Source organism: Macrotis lagotis, chromosome 5, assembly GCF_037893015.1.
Source record: "Macrotis lagotis isolate mMagLag1 chromosome 5, bilby.v1.9.chrom.fasta, whole genome shotgun sequence".
Classification (NCBI taxonomy): Eukaryota; Metazoa; Chordata; class Mammalia; order Peramelemorphia; family Peramelidae; genus Macrotis; species Macrotis lagotis.
The window spans coordinates 99,680,201-99,698,255 of record NC_133662.1 but is presented as its reverse complement, the minus strand read 5'-3'; the positions used below and the strand labels follow the sequence as shown (position 1 = coordinate 99,698,255).

The 18,055-nt window shown below is 33.1% G+C and overlaps 1 protein-coding gene across 1 annotated transcript in view; it reads right to left on the bottom strand.

Moving 5' to 3' along the window:
• The window catches only part of GRIK2 (glutamate ionotropic receptor kainate type subunit 2), an 851,151-nt gene that overhangs the window by 514,372 nt on the left and 318,724 nt on the right, over window positions 1-18,055 (bottom strand). Inside the window, exons 4-5 of the mRNA XM_074187246.1 lie at window positions 5,951-6,132; window positions 1,156-1,209 (exon numbers count right to left, since the gene is read on the bottom strand). Coding sequence (XP_074043347.1) covers window positions 1,156-1,209; window positions 5,951-6,132 — 236 coding nt within the window. The remainder of the gene's footprint in view (window positions 1-1,155; window positions 1,210-5,950; window positions 6,133-18,055) is intronic.

Below are 18,055 nucleotides of genomic sequence, written 5' to 3'. Positions count from 1 at the left end.
GAGATGGTTTTACAGAATGAAGTGTCAGTGTCAGAAGTTAGACTGAGGTCAAGAAGGATGAGTAAGAAAAATCATTTAGAGCTGATGCATGATGAATTTCCATAGTTTCAATAGAGCACTGACCTGGATACCAGAATGCAACAGGTTAAGGAAGAGGAGCAGTAATTTCTAACCCTAATTATATTCTTAATCACTCATTCAAGAAATTTAATTATGATAAGATGATAAATAAATCCTCTTTAATTAGGAAAAAACAAAAAAGTTTAAAAATTAATTTCAACTATAATTGAAAAGACTAAAAGTACTGCTTCAAATAGCCTCATTCAACTAGGATCTAAGAAAAGAGGAATTGAGAATCTAGCATAATAGTCTTAAAATATTTTATTCTATTTTTTTTTGCTCACAGATAAACAAATCTTTAAGATTATATCTCCTGAAACTTTTCTCAAATATTATTCACAGAAATAGAAAACTACAGTTGCATAACCAAGGTTTTATACAGAAAAGTTAATGAAAATTAATGTGGAAGCCTAAGAGTGATTTTAAAGTGGCCATCAGCAGGCAGCTGCTGTCAGATTGTCTTTAATACTGCTTTTAACCTTTTGATATTTTGAAGAAAAACATACTTTGAAGGCTGTGACTTAATGTGGGTCTTAGATCTGGATACTTTGCTACAGTCTGATCAAATCATTATAGAGAAAAACACTTCAGATTCTTGTGCTTTAATGCTCCCATGGACTCCATGAATCAGTGATACAGAGGTAGTTCCTTACTCTATAAAGTATTTCTATTTCATCAATAATAAAAGAATGAATGTATTCTAGCAAAAAAAAAGCAAATTATGTCCTAATTAATAACCCTGAAAAATGACAAATATAAGAAATATATTCACTGGGAATTAAAATATGCAATACTATTATTTCAAAGACAGTGGTTTGCTACCAAAATTTATGAGTTTCCCTTGATACTAGCTGATATCACTCACTCTTAAGTTTTGGTTTTAAAGAATGAAAAAATATTACTACAAAAATACCACACATCATATTCCTATCTCACCTTAAAAAGCTATTTCTCATGATCAAATTATAACGAAAGTTACTGCTACTTAAAGAAAGACCTTTTGTAGCCATTCGTTTGGTTTAATAAAATACTTACCAGTGTAGTAAAGATATAATGATAATACTCTGTCATCATTCCCATAGCTAAAGCCTATGAGAGAAACAAAAATTTAATTATTGAAAGGTCACACATTATATAAGTGTATGGCTTATGACAAGCAAGAACAAAACAGTTAATTCAACAGAAATCCAATCTACTATATTTGAGTTACACTAAAATCAGGTCAAGCAAATCATTTCTCAGCAGTTAAAAGAGATTAGTAGCTATTAAAGGAATTTATGAAGCAGAACTTCTGATAGGAAGATTACTATTAGAATGTTGGGTGTTTTAAAGTCTATAGTTTTACATATTAATGAAGGCATTAAGATGTCACCCAAACCCTGAAATCAGGATATCTTAGTTCATTTTATTGTAATCCCTTCACTAAAAAAAAAAATCCCTAAATGAAAAGCACCATTTCATTTTGAAAAGTAGTATTACACAATTTTTAAAAAGTACCAACAAAATAAAGGGGTCCTGGTGTTGAGAGCCCTTTAACATTTCCTCAGCAATAATGGAGCAGATCCAAACTCACTATCATTATTCAAAAAATACAGATAATTTAAAGTAGGGCTTCTGGTCTTGGTCTTCTTAACTGCAAAGTAGTGAATTGTTATGGTTATATAAGAGCATTCTTAAAGTTATCATGAATATTATAGCAAAATACTGAAAGCAACAGTTTTTGAGTAATCCACAAGAAGAAACTTTTTTCCTCATTTTGTTAAATCCTTATAAACACTTAGGGAATATACCCTCAGAGGTATTCATTTATTTTAGTTGCTTAGATTGCTAAATTCAGTTTTGTATGTAGAGAAAATATCATGAAATGGAAACAGGTGCTTTCACAAGGGACTGGTACATTTCTTCAAGATTTCTCTGCTCTCATCTGTTCAGCAGTTTCCACAATACCATTGCCAAACACATTTCATTTTATGGTTGGAAAAGCAAGAAAACGCAACTTTTCCACTAACTAATGAGAAAAGAAATGTTTTGACTATATGGGATGTAAGGTTTAGGAGAGGAAATATTTAGAGGGATTCTAGATGGGAAGTGAAGGGAGTGGAGTAGAGGTAAATGTTTCCTAGGAACTAATGAAAAATGGACTGGGAGAAGAAAGGAATGAACCTATTGCAATTTGACTAAATCTAAATCTCTAGAAAACAATTCTAGCAATGACAGTGTTTATAAATTAGAGTAGCTATGTAAACATTTTTGCTTTTTAACCATTAGAGCAAAATTAACAAGATCAAGTGTTCAGGGCTGTTTGCTTGGCTGAATTTATTTATATTATGTGGTTGTCAAAACTACTGGGGGAAAAAAACCCAAATGATGATAATTAGTTGGTGATAAAAATCTATGTATATAAGCAAGCTTTAGATGAATGCATAAGATTGTTCTGAAGACTATCCTCAGTATAATTGGACAGGGATATTTAAATAACTTCATACAAGGTTATACATTAAAATAAGGATACAAGGAAGAAAAAAAATCTTTAAAATGAGGACTCTTGTACCAGAGACTTTCTGGAAATTATAATACATAAGTAAATTAAGCGAATAGGAATTGACTATTTGGTTAGTGTGTGAAGGGCATGAAATGGCAGAAAAGCCTGATTTAATCTTCATTGAAAGAATGTAGAATGGGTAAGACCTGACTGACATAGCTAAGAGAAGCAAGGGTAATATCTTCTTAGAGTATCATTATCTCAGATGCTTGTGCTCAAGTATCAATAATATTAATAATATCATTTTTACATTTGAATATTCAAATTCAACTGCATATGACCCTGGGCAAGTTATTTAACTCCTATGTTTTTCGAACATTTGCCTAGGAATTTTCTAGAATATATTAGCTGGGTTGTGATCTATGTTGGTGAAGGGATTTCTTGCAGCAGGAGTATTTTAAGTGAATGTAACCATGGGTTATTTCTGATTCACATATATTCATAAAATAAATTTGAATTAAGTGGCCATTGGAATTTGGTTGAGAAATAAGACACTCATAAGATAATCATATCATGATTTTTTTGTTGTTGTATATGTTGAAGGGAGACAAACTGAATCCACCAATGGGATATAGAAATTTGTAAAAATAATGAGTCCTATAATAACTAAAACACTACTGACATAAGGATCGGATCTGTAATTTCAATGACATCAAATTCTCTGGTGAGAAAATTCCCTTTAACAATATCAGTCAGTGTCTTTTCTGCAACTTATAGCTTCAGAGAATTGCCTGCAGCCCTAAGAAGGTTACATGGTCATGCATCCAGGATATATCAGAAGTTGACCATGATATTTAATATAAAAGGAGAATTCAACAAATCAGTATGTTTGACCAACTGATAGCACACTCTGAAATGATCAGTAAACCTCCACTCCTGACTGACCTAAGTCATTCAAAATATCCATAAGGCCACAGGGAAAAAGAAAGAACAAGCCTGGGAAAATAACAGTGCACCAGCTCATCACTGTTTCAAATTTAGTGATCATCCTGCCCTGTGATCCTTATCACTACTCTGGATGGCATAGTAGCTTATCACCACAAAAATGGATGAGAATTTCTGGATCTAATACCTTGTGACAATATGGGATAGGGTATTATCCTACCTTAAGGTTAACTACTTCAGGTCCCATGGAATTAATTTCCACAAATAAAGTCATTGTGACTATTCCTTATGAGAATAAATAGCAAACAAGTGGCCAAAAAAATGCAATTCTTAGGATTTGGAATAGTGTTTTGAGAAGTCTATAAGACATTTGATACTGAGGTCAAAAATTTAACTGATCTTTATTGAATCAGGAGGGACTTGTTGAGACAGTCCTGCTATCTACTAAGGTTCTGTAGTTTTTCTGCAATCTGCCTGTGGACTCCTACTGCCTTTAGTTTGAAGCAGCTAAGACTTACTTGCTCAGCCCCAATCTAGCTCATCAGCCTTCCCTGGTCCCAGTTCTGCCAGTACAACTAAGGTTCAGAGAGGTTAAGAAAACAGTACAAAATCACCAGGCCTAAGAGGCAGAGTTAGGTTTCAAATACAGGTCTTCTGACTCAAAATAAAGTGTTCTTTCTTAGATACCTTGCAACCTCTCAGAACCTCTCAGAAAGGTGACTTTTAGCTTCTGAGGTCCCCACAAGGAACTTTCATATATAATCTTAAATTGTCAAATATACTAAAGTCAATATTTGACCTTAAAAATGATGCTTCATTGACTAAATATATCAATGCATGATGAACAAGGGATATAGATAACTGAAACTTCCAGCCTCACAGAGGAAGCTCCTCTCTCTTTATGTTCCTAGGAATTCTCAGGGTCAAGAAAATAAGCACTAATACAGTTTATAACATACAGATAGATAAGAAAATTTTAAAGAATTACCCATCAATATCACATTTCAAAAGGATTGGGAAAACAATGTACAAAGCTCATACTGAAAATGGAAAGGGGTCAGAATGAAGGCAACTAATCTTTTATATATTACAAAATATCTTTAGTGGGCACTATAGAGATGCTCTACAATATTTTTAAACATTTGCATATACAAACACATATCATATAAACTTATATAGCTATATCAAATTCAATATATGTAGATGTATCAATATATATGTATACAGATATAAATTATGTACCAACATATAAATATTTATTTATATGTTGATTTTTCTAAAAACAGTCAATCATGAATGGGCTATATATCTTTGGCCTTCAGTTCCCTTTCCTGTAAAATAAGAAGATAAGCTTATAACAGATGTCTGGTGTCAGGACAACTCACCTTTATCTGTGTATATATAAAAATACATCTAAGCCTTCTTTTTTTTTCTTTTTAGGATTTTGCATAGCAAATGGGGTTAAGTGGCTTGCCCAAGGCCACACAGCTAAGTAATTATTAAGTGTTTGAAGCCAGATTTGAACTCAGGCACTCTCCAGGGCCGGTGCTCTATCCACTGTGCCATCTAGCCACCCCTCTAAGCCTTCTTAGGAAAGATTTGTGTCACATAGGTGTTAGTATGGGATAATGGTTAGAATGCTAGATTTAGAATCAAAAGACTTGGGTTTGAATCCTACCTCTTCCACTTACAACCTATATGACTATGAATGATTATTAAATCAAGAAGTATTGATTGAGCGTGTTATTTATTAAATATCTACTTCTAAGGCACTGGGAAAGTCAGTGAATTTCTCTGAGTTTCTATCTTCTCATCTGTAAAATAAGGGCATTGGACTAGGATGATCTTAAAGTTCTCTTTAAGCACTAAATCTCTGAATTTATGACTTTGTTTACATACAGCATATAGTATATAACAACTGTCTTTCTACTCTACCTTCTTCCCCAGTGAAAAACACTACTCTAACTGCATACCATGTATATTTTTTTTTAGATTTTTCAAGGCAATGGGGTTAACTGGCTTGCCCAAGGCCACAGGGCTAGGTAATTATCAAGTGTCTGAGGTTAGATTTGAACCCAGGTACTCCTGACTCCAATGCCGGTGCTGTATTCGCTGCAACACCTAGCTGCCTCCATACCATGTATATTTACAGTTTTATGGCTTTTTGAAAACTATATCGATTAACATTTAGAAAAATATTTTAACTTGTATGTAAAGGAAAATTAAATGGAAAACATTTATCATATGATCTATTATAAAAATATCTTAAGTTGATTTACCTGATTTTTCTCTGTTACTGAGGAAAATAACTCTCAGCCATTTCAAAGTGAAACCACACTTAATTCCAAAATTTAATATATTAAATATAATTGAATCTTGCCATTTAATCAAGTCAAAGATTACCTGTTTCAGAATGCCTGCTGCCATTTCATGGCTGCAGTCAAAGATTACATGAAATTCCTTGCCTCTTTTCATCTCCTTTAGTAAAGGTTTTGCATCCTTTGTGTCAGCAGGCAATTGACGTATTTTCAACCGCAAATTGTACCTTGATGGAGCTTTGATGAGCTCTTGCAAACGAATTAGGCCTTTAATGAAAAAAAAAGAAAAAACAACATTATAAAAACAATGATAAAAGGTAGTTCTTATTAAGACATACTCTTTTGAAGTCAGCAATTTACAGAATCATACAATAATATGGTCATATTCTAAATAACTATAATATTATGGTTTTAAACATATAACCATAATATGCTAATATGACTATTGTTGGTCATACTCAATAGATTCAATAATTATTGTTATAATTTTATTTATATAATCAATAGCAATAAACCTGATTTTGAAATTGCTTTGAATGACATGAAATAATTTATTTTTATATTATAAAACTTTTATATATATTTCCTAAGTATAAATTTTTTTTTAGGATTTTTTGCAAGGCAATGGGGTTAAGTGGCTTGCCCAAGGCCACACAGCTAGGTAATTATTAAGTGTCTGAGGTCGGATGTGAATTCAGGTACTCCTGACTCCAAGGTCGGTGTTCTATCCACTACACCACCTAGCCACCCCCCTAAGTATGAACTTAATAGAAAAACCATTAAATTAATACCATCCTAGTATAATTGCTCCTGACTATTTCTGAACTGTCTGTCAGATTTCAATACTGTTGAAATTGTTTACATCAGTGGAACATCTAAAAGTTACATGCATACAAACAAGTTCATTTTACTTAATTCTTTAGGTTCTTAATTCTTTAAAACTAACACCAAAACACTAATACATTCTTTGTGGAGTTGTAAATTGATCCAAACATTTTATAGAGGAAATCTGGAACTAGACCCAAATGACTATATAATTTTTCTTACCCTTTCTTCTAGCAATAGTACAACTAGTTCTGTATCCTAAAGAGATCATTAAAAAGGGGAAAAGATCCATGTATACAAAAATATTCATACTAGCTCTTTTTTGTGGTGGCAAAGAATTGGAAACTGAAAGGATGGTCTTCATTTGGACAGGTTATACAAGTTGTGCTATATGAATATAATAGAATATTATTTTTCTATAAGAAATTTCAGAAAAAAATGGAAAAATTTACATGAAATCAATCTGTGTGAAGTGGAGAACATTGAACACAACAGCAACATTGTGTGATGATTTACTATGATAGACTTAGCTCTTCTAAGCAATAAAGTAATCAAAGACAATTCTAAAAGACATGCTGGAAAATGCCATCTATCCAGAGAAAGAACTATGAAGTTGCAATGAAGATCAAAGCATACTATTTTCACTTTTTTAAAATTGATTTTTTTGTGTTTTTTCTTCTCTCTCGTGCTTGTTCTGATTCTTCTTTCACAGCATGACCAATATGGAAATATGTGTAATGTGACTGTGCCTATTTAACTATATCAGATTACTTGTTATCTTACTGGGGAGAGAAGAAAGGATGGGAAGGAGAAAATCTTACAAAAATGAATACTGAAAAACTACCTTTATATGTAACTGGAAGAAAATAAATTTTAAAAAACTAATACCAAAGCCATAAGAAAAAGAATAGCATGGTGGGAAAAATGAAATAAATCCAATCAACATCAAGTTCAGTATTTTTTTATTCTAATAGTTTCTTCATAGAATTCTAAATATATAATCTTTAGTTTGTGGGTGATACTCTATAATATAATGTACAAATCAAAGATCTGTGAACTACCAACACTAATATTACATTATTTGACTCTTTTTAAGAAAGAATAAAATCAGACCTTGCTTAACATACAAGTTCACCTCTCTATTCAAAGATAATGTGCAAAATTATTGAAAATGCAGGAAATCTAATGTTCATAATTTATTATTAATAAATATTAGAAAGTTTTCAAAACAAATACTAAAATATGTAGCAATATATATAAATATAAAATAAGTGTATTATTTTATAAAATCAAGTGTCTTTTCAAGAAAATAGGTGGACTAATTTTCAAAATGTGATGGCATAGAAAACTATGCTTTTCCCCATTCCATTAAATAATTTTATGTGATTTGACAAAAATGTTGATAGTTTGCTTATGAAATTTGTAAATGATACAAAGATACAATTGGGATCTAAAAAGATATTGACAGATTGGAACAAAGACAAAAACAAAGTGAAATGAAACTAATGAAAATTGATAGGCATAACTATCAAAGCCGATATGCACATTCAAAAATACAGCTGCATAAGTAGCAAATATCAATACAGTATTTCACATAAGAAAAGAACCTGAGATAATCGTGGACTATAGGCTCAAAATGAGTCAGCAACAGTGATCAAAAAGTTAATGGATTAAGAGAAATACAGCATATATAGTGTTCAAAATGAGGAATGGAAATAATCCTATAATATCCTGCTCTTGTCAGATACATCTAGAGCATTGTGTTACATTAAGGATGCTATAATTTAGAAGAGGCTCAGTCAAAAAAAGAGCAACTATAATAAAGAGGAGACTCAAAACAATGTCATATTTGAAGGTATCAGAGATTTTGCACTTGGAGAAAAGTTGAGGGGAAGACAGATTATAATTACTTTGTCCTTCAAATTTTGGAAAAATTGTCATGTGGTTTATGTTCAAAGGAAGAAAACAAAGGTAGAAGCAATGGATTAATATTTCAACAAAATACACTGGAGATCTTCCTAACAATGTGATTTATTCAAAAATGTGAAATAATGAATAAGGCACCAGTGAAGATCTCCATCCAAGGCTGAAAATAATCATGTTAGATTTGTTGTAAAAAAGAAAAAAATGTCCTTTTGAGTAGAGATTGGATTAGATAGATATTCTTCAAGTTTCCATTTAATTTTACAATTCTATGAAGAAGGGTAGGTAAGTTATTTTACAATATAATTCCTAATTTTCAAATAGCTCCAGTTCAATTGGCCTTAAATAATTTTATTCACATGTTAATATGCTTTATGTTTTAAATATTAAAAATATCACAGACAACAATTACCTAAATTAATTCATAACTTATAATTCAACAGGCTAGCATCCTATTTAACTTTATGAATTTAAGTGACTTTTAGCTCCAACAAAAGAAAGACCAAAAAAAATAGATGTTTTTAAATGTACGTATATAATAATGAACATGTCAATAAACATTTATTATGAGCTTTTGTGATAAGCACCACGTTAAGCACTGGCAATATAATGAAAGTCAAAAGATAATCCTTCTTCCGCAGAAACACACAGTCTAACGAGGAAGAAAAAAAACAAAAACAAAAATGAAAAATTGGAAATAATAGAATGAAAGCTCTTAGCATTAAGTGGGATAAGGAAAGGCTTCCTATGTAGAAGGTGGAATTTTGGCTAAAGGCAGACATGAGAAGGGAGAGCATCCTAGAAATTAGGGATAGGCAGGAAAAAAATGCCCCAAATCAGGACAATGAGTTTCTTGTTCAAGGAATAGCAAGAAGGTTATTTTTCTCTCTGAATCACAGAGTACTTGGTGGAGGTAGTAGAATAGAAGGTATAAGAAGAATAGACAGGGGAAGGGGGAGGGACAGGTTTAAAAAAAAAAAACTTTGAACCCTGAATGGAAGATATGATATTTATTACTAAAGGTGCTAAGTAACTACTGGAATTTATTAAGTAGAAGAGTACTATAGACAATCACTGACAACTGAGTGGAGGACAGACTGTGCTGAAGAAAGATAACTTGGGGGCTAATCAGAATACTCTAGGTATGAGTTGATGAGGGTCTACTGGTGGTAAAAACATCAGAAAAAAGAAAGTGTGTAGACATGAAAAAAGCTTTTACAAAAGTAAAATTAAAAGATAGGTAGTAGAGTGGATAAAGTATCAGGCCTAAAGTCAGGAAAACTCATCTTCCTTAGTTCAGATTTGATCTCAGATAGCTACTAGCTGTGATACTGTGCAAGCCACTTAATTCTGTTTGCCTCAGTTTCTTTATCTGTAAAATTACTTGTAGAAGGAAATGACAAATCTTGCCAGTATCTCTGCCAAGAAAACCCCAAATGGGGTCACAAAGAGTGACACATGACTGAAATCACTGAATGACTACAACAAAAATAAAAGACCTAGGCAATAAACTGAAAATTGGAATGTACTTCAGTCTTAGGAAATAACATACTTAATAAGTAGAGATTTAAATACTGAGTTTTATAAATGCATATTTTAATTTATAGCATATTTTTACTCTGATAGAGAGCAAAGAATGAGGCATCTTCTAAATTCAAAATTTTTCCTCTAGTAAGGTAAGAACTTTGAGGCTCTAAATCTCTGATCCAAATGATATATCTGTAGCTGTAAGAAAAAATGTTTATTAAAGGAATGGAGTATAAAGGTCCATATAACATAGACTTAGAGCTGAAGGTATCATAGAGATCAATTTATCTCTATCCCTTATTTTACAAATAGGTAAATTGATGTCCAGAGGGATAATGTAAGTTATTTGTTCAAAGAAGTAGCAAAAACAATAGCCAGAATTACAATCCAGATGATCTAACTTTAAATGAAGTACTGTTCACTAAGGAAGAGATATATAATATATATCTCAGTATTATAAATATAGAAGTAGCTATCCCTATACGACTTAGACAAATTACACAACATCTGTGGGACATAGTAACCAAGTCTATAAAATAAGCATTACATTAGGAAATCTTTGAGGCTCCTTCTAGTTCTAAATCTATAATCCTATGATACTAAGACAACAAGGGGAATGTTTTTGTTATATTCAAACAAATAAGAAACAGTTCTCAATTCATTCCTAAGAATTATCCAAAAGTGTCACATTTCAAAAAGAATGGAATATCAACAGGTAAAGGTAACATTAAGAGCAGAGAAGGGACAAAAGAAAAAGAGAACTGTCATACTGATTTTTTTATTTAATTTTATTTTAATTTTCACACATTATCTGTAAAATATAAAAGAGATATTTCACTAATTTTATTTCATACTCATCCTGATCTTTGCAGTATGTATTCAGTTTACTCATCAATCAATCAATATTTATTAAGTAGTTCCTAGATGCCAGTCACTTGTGCTAAGCACTGGAGATTCAAAAAGAAGCACAAGACAATCTATGATTTTAAAAACTTAACCATCTAATGAGGGAGACAATATGAAAACAAATATATACAAAGAAAGCTATTTACAGGATAAACAGGAAATAATTAAAAGAAGGAGGCACTAGGAAGTTGATGAAAGCTTCCTGTAGAAGGTGAAATATTAGTTGGTACTTAAAAGGAAGTCATGGAGAGCAGTAGTCATAAATGGTGGGGAGAGATCATTCCAGGCATGGAAAACAGTCAGATAAAAAAGCCTGTAGAGATATAATGTTTTGTACAGGGAACAGGCAGGAGATCAGTGTCATTGAATTAAAGTGTATGCACTGAAGAGTAAGGTGCTAAGGAAGGAGGAAGGAGATATGAAAGAAGGGAGTTAGGTTATCATAGGCTTTCAATGTCAAACAAAGGATTTTGCTGCAGTGAGAGTTTACAACAGGGAGCCACTAAAGTTATTGAACTGGGGGAAGAGTTAGATTGAATTGTCATGATCAAATCTCTGCTTCAGGAAAATCACTTTGGTGACTGAGTGGAGGATGGATTGGAGTGAGAAGAAACTTGAGGCAAACAGACCCAACAGCAGATTATTGAAATAATCCAGAGGTGAGGTGATGAGGGTCTCCACCAGTATCAAAGGAAAGAAGAAATGTTGCAAAGGTGAAATCAAAGGCCTTGGCAACAAATTGGATATGAGGAGATGAGAGACAGTGGAGAATCCAGGATGATACCGAGATTTTAAGTCTGAGGTACTAAGAGGGTAGTGCTGTCTTCTATAATAATAATAATAAGGAAGGTAGAAGGGAGAGGAAGGGTTTAGGGGGAAAGATAAAAGATAATGAGTTCTGTTTTGAACAGATTATATTTAAGACATCTACTCAATATCCAGTCCTAGATGTACAAGGTTATCACTCAAATGGTCTCAGTTTTTTTCTGTAAATATGAGACAAGATTCTCAGTTGAGGGAGTGGACGGATTGGAGGTATAAGAAGTCTGGGAGAGATAAAAAGATTTGGAAAAGTCATTGTGGAATGTAGGATAGTGAGTAAAAAGTTAGAGGTCAGCTGAGAGTTTGAGGCAGGATAGGTAGATTTGAGAATAATTAATATATAGTAATTAAATCCATGAGAGATGATGGGATTATCAAGTCAAGAAGCATAGAGGGAGAAAAGGACTCAGGACAGAACCTTAAGAAAAATCCATGCTTAGAGGGCATGATCTGGAAGAGGAGTTAGCAAAGGATATAGAGAAGCTGTGATCAAATTACTAATAGAAAACCAAGAGAGTAGTGACCTGAAAATCTAGAGAAAAGTTCAAGGAGGAAAGTGTGATCAATACTGTTAAAGGTTGCAGAGAGAACAAGGAGAGTGAAAAAGTTCATTGGATTTGGCAACTCAGATCATTAGTAACATTGAAGAGAATAGTTTCAGTAAAATAATGTCAGAAGCTAGATTGCAAGGGGTTAAGAAGAAAATGAGAGGAGAGAAAATGGAGGAATTTATTGCAGATACCCATTTTTAGTAATTTCAAGAGATATAGAATGATAATTAGTGGGCACAGAAGAATTAAGTGAGGTTTTTTCAAGATGGATGAGATATTGGCATGTTTATAGGCAATAGGAAATGAGCTAGTAAAAAGAAATAAATGAAAATAAGATGATGGGTACAATCTGTTCGAGGAGATGGGAATGGAATAGAATCAACTGAACAAACATGAGGGTTAATACTAGTGAAAAGAAAGACCACCTCCCCAAATGAGATAAGGGGGGAGGAGGAAAGAGGAACAGAAGGCAACTGAATGATGGGAGATGTAGGAAAACGGTAAAAGGGGAGTTTCCAGCAAATGGTCTCAATTTTTTTTCTGTAAAAATATGAGACAAGATTCTCAGTTGAGGGAGTGGGAGTATTGGAGCTATGGGAAGTCTGGGGAGAGATAAAAAGATTTGGAATAGTCATTATGGAATGTAGGATAGTGAGTTAATAAAGCAAGATTAGTGGGATTGCTTAGTTTCAGTGAGAGTTTACTTGAGTTTTTGTAACATAAATTTATAGTAAATCAAAACAGAAGCAGTTTGTGATTTTCTCCATCTCCATTCAGTAGCACATGTATAAAACCAAAAATGATAAACAGCAAGTTATTCAAGGCTGAGGCTTGGCTGCACATTATCAGTGTTGTGGCTAGAGTTTCAAGAGAAAAGGACAGGTAGAATTGAATTGGATCAAGATGAGGAAAAGAAGAGTGAGGGACTAGAGTAAGGGAAAGACCTGAGAGAGGATTGAGGAGAGGAAGGATTGGAGGTCATAGTGTGGACAAAGAGAAGAGTTTTTTAAGAGAAGGCATAGGGAGAGGTTAAAAGGTTATGGGCATAGGATTTCAGAATTCTTGAAATAGAGATAATACATTTATCATCTGTAATATAAGGGAATTAGACTAGAGTGGGAGTTCTTAATTAAATTGGTTTATATAATCTAATTTAGGGTGGTTGAGACTACCGTGCCAGATACCTTGTGAATTTTCATTAACTCAACTAAGAGTTACTACAGTTTCTCAGAACTACATTGATTAAATACAATGAAACTTGAGAAAGGTAATAGCCAATTCCCCTAAATAAAGTTGAAGGTATAAGGAAAACTTTAGATTCAAAACTTTAAGTTATTAACCTCTGCCAATTTGTGCCCTATTGCCAAATGAATGAATGTATAAAGGAATGGATTAATAAATGAAAGAATGAAAAAACATTTATCATATGTGTAATGTAGGTTTTGCAAACATCAATGGGAAATTAGAGACATTCTCTGCTTTCAAGGAGTTCACATTCTAATGGAAGAAACAATACATATAGGAAGTTTTAGCTCATAAGCCAGAGAAAGACCCTGTGGTCTTTTAGGTACATCAGCAAAGCAGATGGTAATATATTTATAATCTCCACTGAGAGAATAATATATCTTTCTTTTTGGTTTTTCAGTAGCTACCATTGCTGAGGAGATAAACAGCATATCTAAAGGAATTATTTCCTCAGATTATAGTTATGAGGGTGTAAGAGAAGCAAGACTAGTGGTCTAAGGAAACTGCATTCTCAGGCTCTTAGAGTCAGGGATTTCAAATATGTCCATTGGGGTCTGAGGGGAAATGGTGATTGAGATGGTGGCAGTGGTTTGACTTTCTTAGAACAAACTTCCTTTAAAACCTGGTGCCAAAAATATATTATAGGAATATTTATGCAGTGGAAGTGAACTGAACTGGGGATGAGAGGAATTGAGTACAAATCTTGCTTCTTCTCAGACTTACCTGTGTAACTACAAAGCTTTGTTGTCAGCTCCTATCAGATTTTATTTCTGATGTTTTTTTCCTCCTCTTTTTTCCTACTGTTTGCCCAATTTCTTCCTAGAGTTTCTTAGATCATGAATTGTCTAATTTACAATGTGATACTCTACAATCTCACATTTCTCTCAAGATGACCCCCAAGATGGGTGGCTAGGTGGCGTGGACGGCTAGGTGCCATAGTGGATAAAGCACCAGCCCTGGAGTCAGGAGTACCTGGGTTCAAATCCGGTCTCAGACATTTAATAATTACCTAGCTGTGTGGCCTTGGGCAAGCCACTTAACCCCATTTGCCTTGCAAAAAAACTAAAAAAAAAAAAGATGACCCCAAGAGTTCTTATATAGATTTTCCATAGATTCCAATTATTTAATGTATAAATCTCAGTTGTAATCTTCAAAACTCTAAAAAGAGTCATTTAAACAAACTTTGGAGAACAATGCGTAGAAGTCATCATCAACTCAGTCATGCAAACAGGTGCTTTCATTACCTTCATCTGAAGAACAATTTCACATATGAGTCACAGAAAAGTCTAAGACTGCACTGAATTTTATCCAAAAGACTTTCTCTCATTTTTTCACATAAATGTTCTTTTTTTCTGCCCTTTTCAGGAAATAAGCTATTCAGAGACCAAAGTGCAGTACCTTACACACACACACACACACACACAAACACACACACTTCAGTTTTCTAGAGGGCAAATTTTATCCATATATTAGTAATTAAAGATATTCAGGGTGTGAGGTTAACTAAAGCAGAATTTTAGATGTCATACCTTATCATACATATGAGTAGTAAAGAATTGACATGGAAAGAAAAGAAATCATGGAACTTTGAGTTGGAAAGTATCTCAGCGGTCAGCTAATTGAATTTATACCATAAAGATGAATCCTCTCTATAATATTCCTGATGCCTTCTCAATCATTTTCTTTCCTAAAATGAATAGAAACTCTTAACACTCCCCAAAGCACCTCAGGAGTTAGATCACCTTATTAGACAACTATTGATGTTAGGGAGTTCTCTCTTCTATTGAGTCAAACTAACTCCTTGTTCCTTCTGTTCCTTGGTAATGGTTTTTCTTCTGAAGTCAAGCAGAAGCAGAATTTTATTACTTCCATTTACCTCCATATCACATATGAAAATTCATGGAATTTTCGATCTTTAGTTCCAAGAGTCTTAGAGTTAATCTAGTCTAACCATGAGCTCTTCAAAGGAATTGTTAAGTCCTCCTCAGTTCAAGTCTTCTCTTCTCCAGGTTAGATAAGTGGAAGTTTTTTCAACTGTTCTTCGAAAACATGTTTTTGTATACATAACCTGGTTCACTCCCCCGTACTTTCTCCCCACAAAAAAATACTTTATTGCTATTATTAAATGGTTTATTAATGGTCTCATTCAAGGTGGGAGCTAGCATTATGCAATTAAAATTTCTTTAATGTAATAACTACTGATCAAAATAAATAACCACCTTACTGGCTGTGGAACTGAATATTTCAATTGACTCAAAAAATAAAAGTGTTTTTATGACAAAGTCCAAGAATAGCTTTCACATTTTCAAGAGGTATATTTAGGGTTTGATATATAATATTCTAGTCTCCTAAATAACTTGTATTGATAGTTCATTGGGTCATATGGTACAAAAATATATTCTCATTCTGTGTATATTTATGATATTCTTCCTCCTTGATGGTAATGTGACATATTTCAATATGCTAAGCCCTCTGAGGGATGATATTGAAGAATCTTTTTTTTTTTGGTTTGTTTTCTGATAAGGCAATGGAATTAAGTGACTTGCCCAAGGTCACATAGCTCTAATTGTGTCTGAACACGCATTTGAACTCAGGCCCTCCTAATTCCAGAGCCAGTGAGCTATATACTGTGCCACCTAGCTGCCCTTTAAAGAACTTTAAAAGAAAAACCTGCTAGAAGGAGTTGCCACTTCATATTTGAAAATTCAAACTTTCTTATGTTTTCATTCATTCATTCAGCCAGGCATGCATGCATTCATTCAGTAAACAAACATTGCTGGGTTCATGCTATGATCAAGACATTATTTTGTGGGCGTACTTAAACCAAAATACTCCTTATTCTAATTTACTATCAGGTAGGAAAAAACCTCACCAGATCAGAACAAATTCAATAGCATTCATAGTATTTGTTCTGCCAGGAAAGAATAAAACACATTTTGGTTTCTTTATTTCTATTTGCTCCATATATTTATTACTTATTTGATTTAGGAATAAGACCACTTCATATATTTCCACCTTGATCTAAGGGAAGAAGACTAAGATACCATCCACATAAAGAAATTTGAATCACAGTTATGTAATTCTGACTTTGAATCCCCTCTGTATATGGCACTCAAATTCTATTCTCACTCACCTGATATCTCATTTTTCATATTATATTACTGGCTCCCCATGCTATAGGCAGGTTAGCTAATACTCTCCCCTACTGGCACATTCCTTAGTAGCAGGATTCTCTTTTTCAGGATTCCATAATTAAGGAAACTAGAAAACTAAAACAGGTTTTATAAGAAAGTCACAAAGAAAAAAGTTTAACTGTATGACCTAAGGAAAAGTTAAATGACTTAAAATATTGAAATAATTTTTTTAATTAATAGCTAACTTGAATAGCACCTACAATATCAGATACTACATAAGTCCTTTAAAATTCTTATCTCCATACCAAGTCTAGGATATAGATACTATTATTATCAACATCTTTTAGATGAGAAAATTGAGACCAACAGATATTAAATGACTTTTCCCAATTACACACAGCTAGGAGATGTCTAGGGTTGAATTTGAACACAGGTCTTTCTTTCTCCAGTGCTCTCTCTACTATGCCACCTAGCTGCCATTTCAATTGATGAAGCAATTACTACATATGATACAAAAGATTATAATTAGCTATTTTTCCAACTCCAAAGGAATATATACTTTAGTCATGCCAGAAAGATTTAATTACAACTTAATTGTGATTAAGTATGATAATAGTGATTATATTTTTCCTCTTAGACCCCTCTGAAACCTCTTCTGATTCAAGAACCCCAAATATTGAACTCTGCAAATGCCACACCAACACAGTTAACATAGACTTTATTTAACACATAAATATATTTCCCTTAAGAAATCAAACCCTGAATACAAAAAGAATTTCATTTTAGACATCCTTTAAAATAAATTGTCTTATCTTTTTTACTGTTTTTCTATCACCTTCAGTTCCCAATATGCTCATTCCCTTGTTTAAAGAAAATCAATTCATGGGGGGCAGCTAAGTGGTACGACAGATAGTGAACCAGCCCTGGGGTCAGGAGGACCAGAGTTCAAATCTAGCCTCAGATAGTTAGTTCTTATTTGGGCAAGTCACTTAATCCTATTTCCTTGCAAAAAATCCAAAATGAAAATCAGTTCAGCAGAATAAAGAAAATCTTATTTTTTTTTAGGTTTTTGCAAGGCAAATGGGGTTAAGTGGCTTGCCCAAGGCCACACAGCTAGGTAATTATTATGTATCTGAGGCTGGATTTGAACTCAGGTACTCCTGACTCCAGAGCCAGTACTCTATCCACTGTGCCACCTAGCTGCCCCAAGAAAATCTTATTCAAAGATGAAAGCTAACACTATAATTTTTATATCCA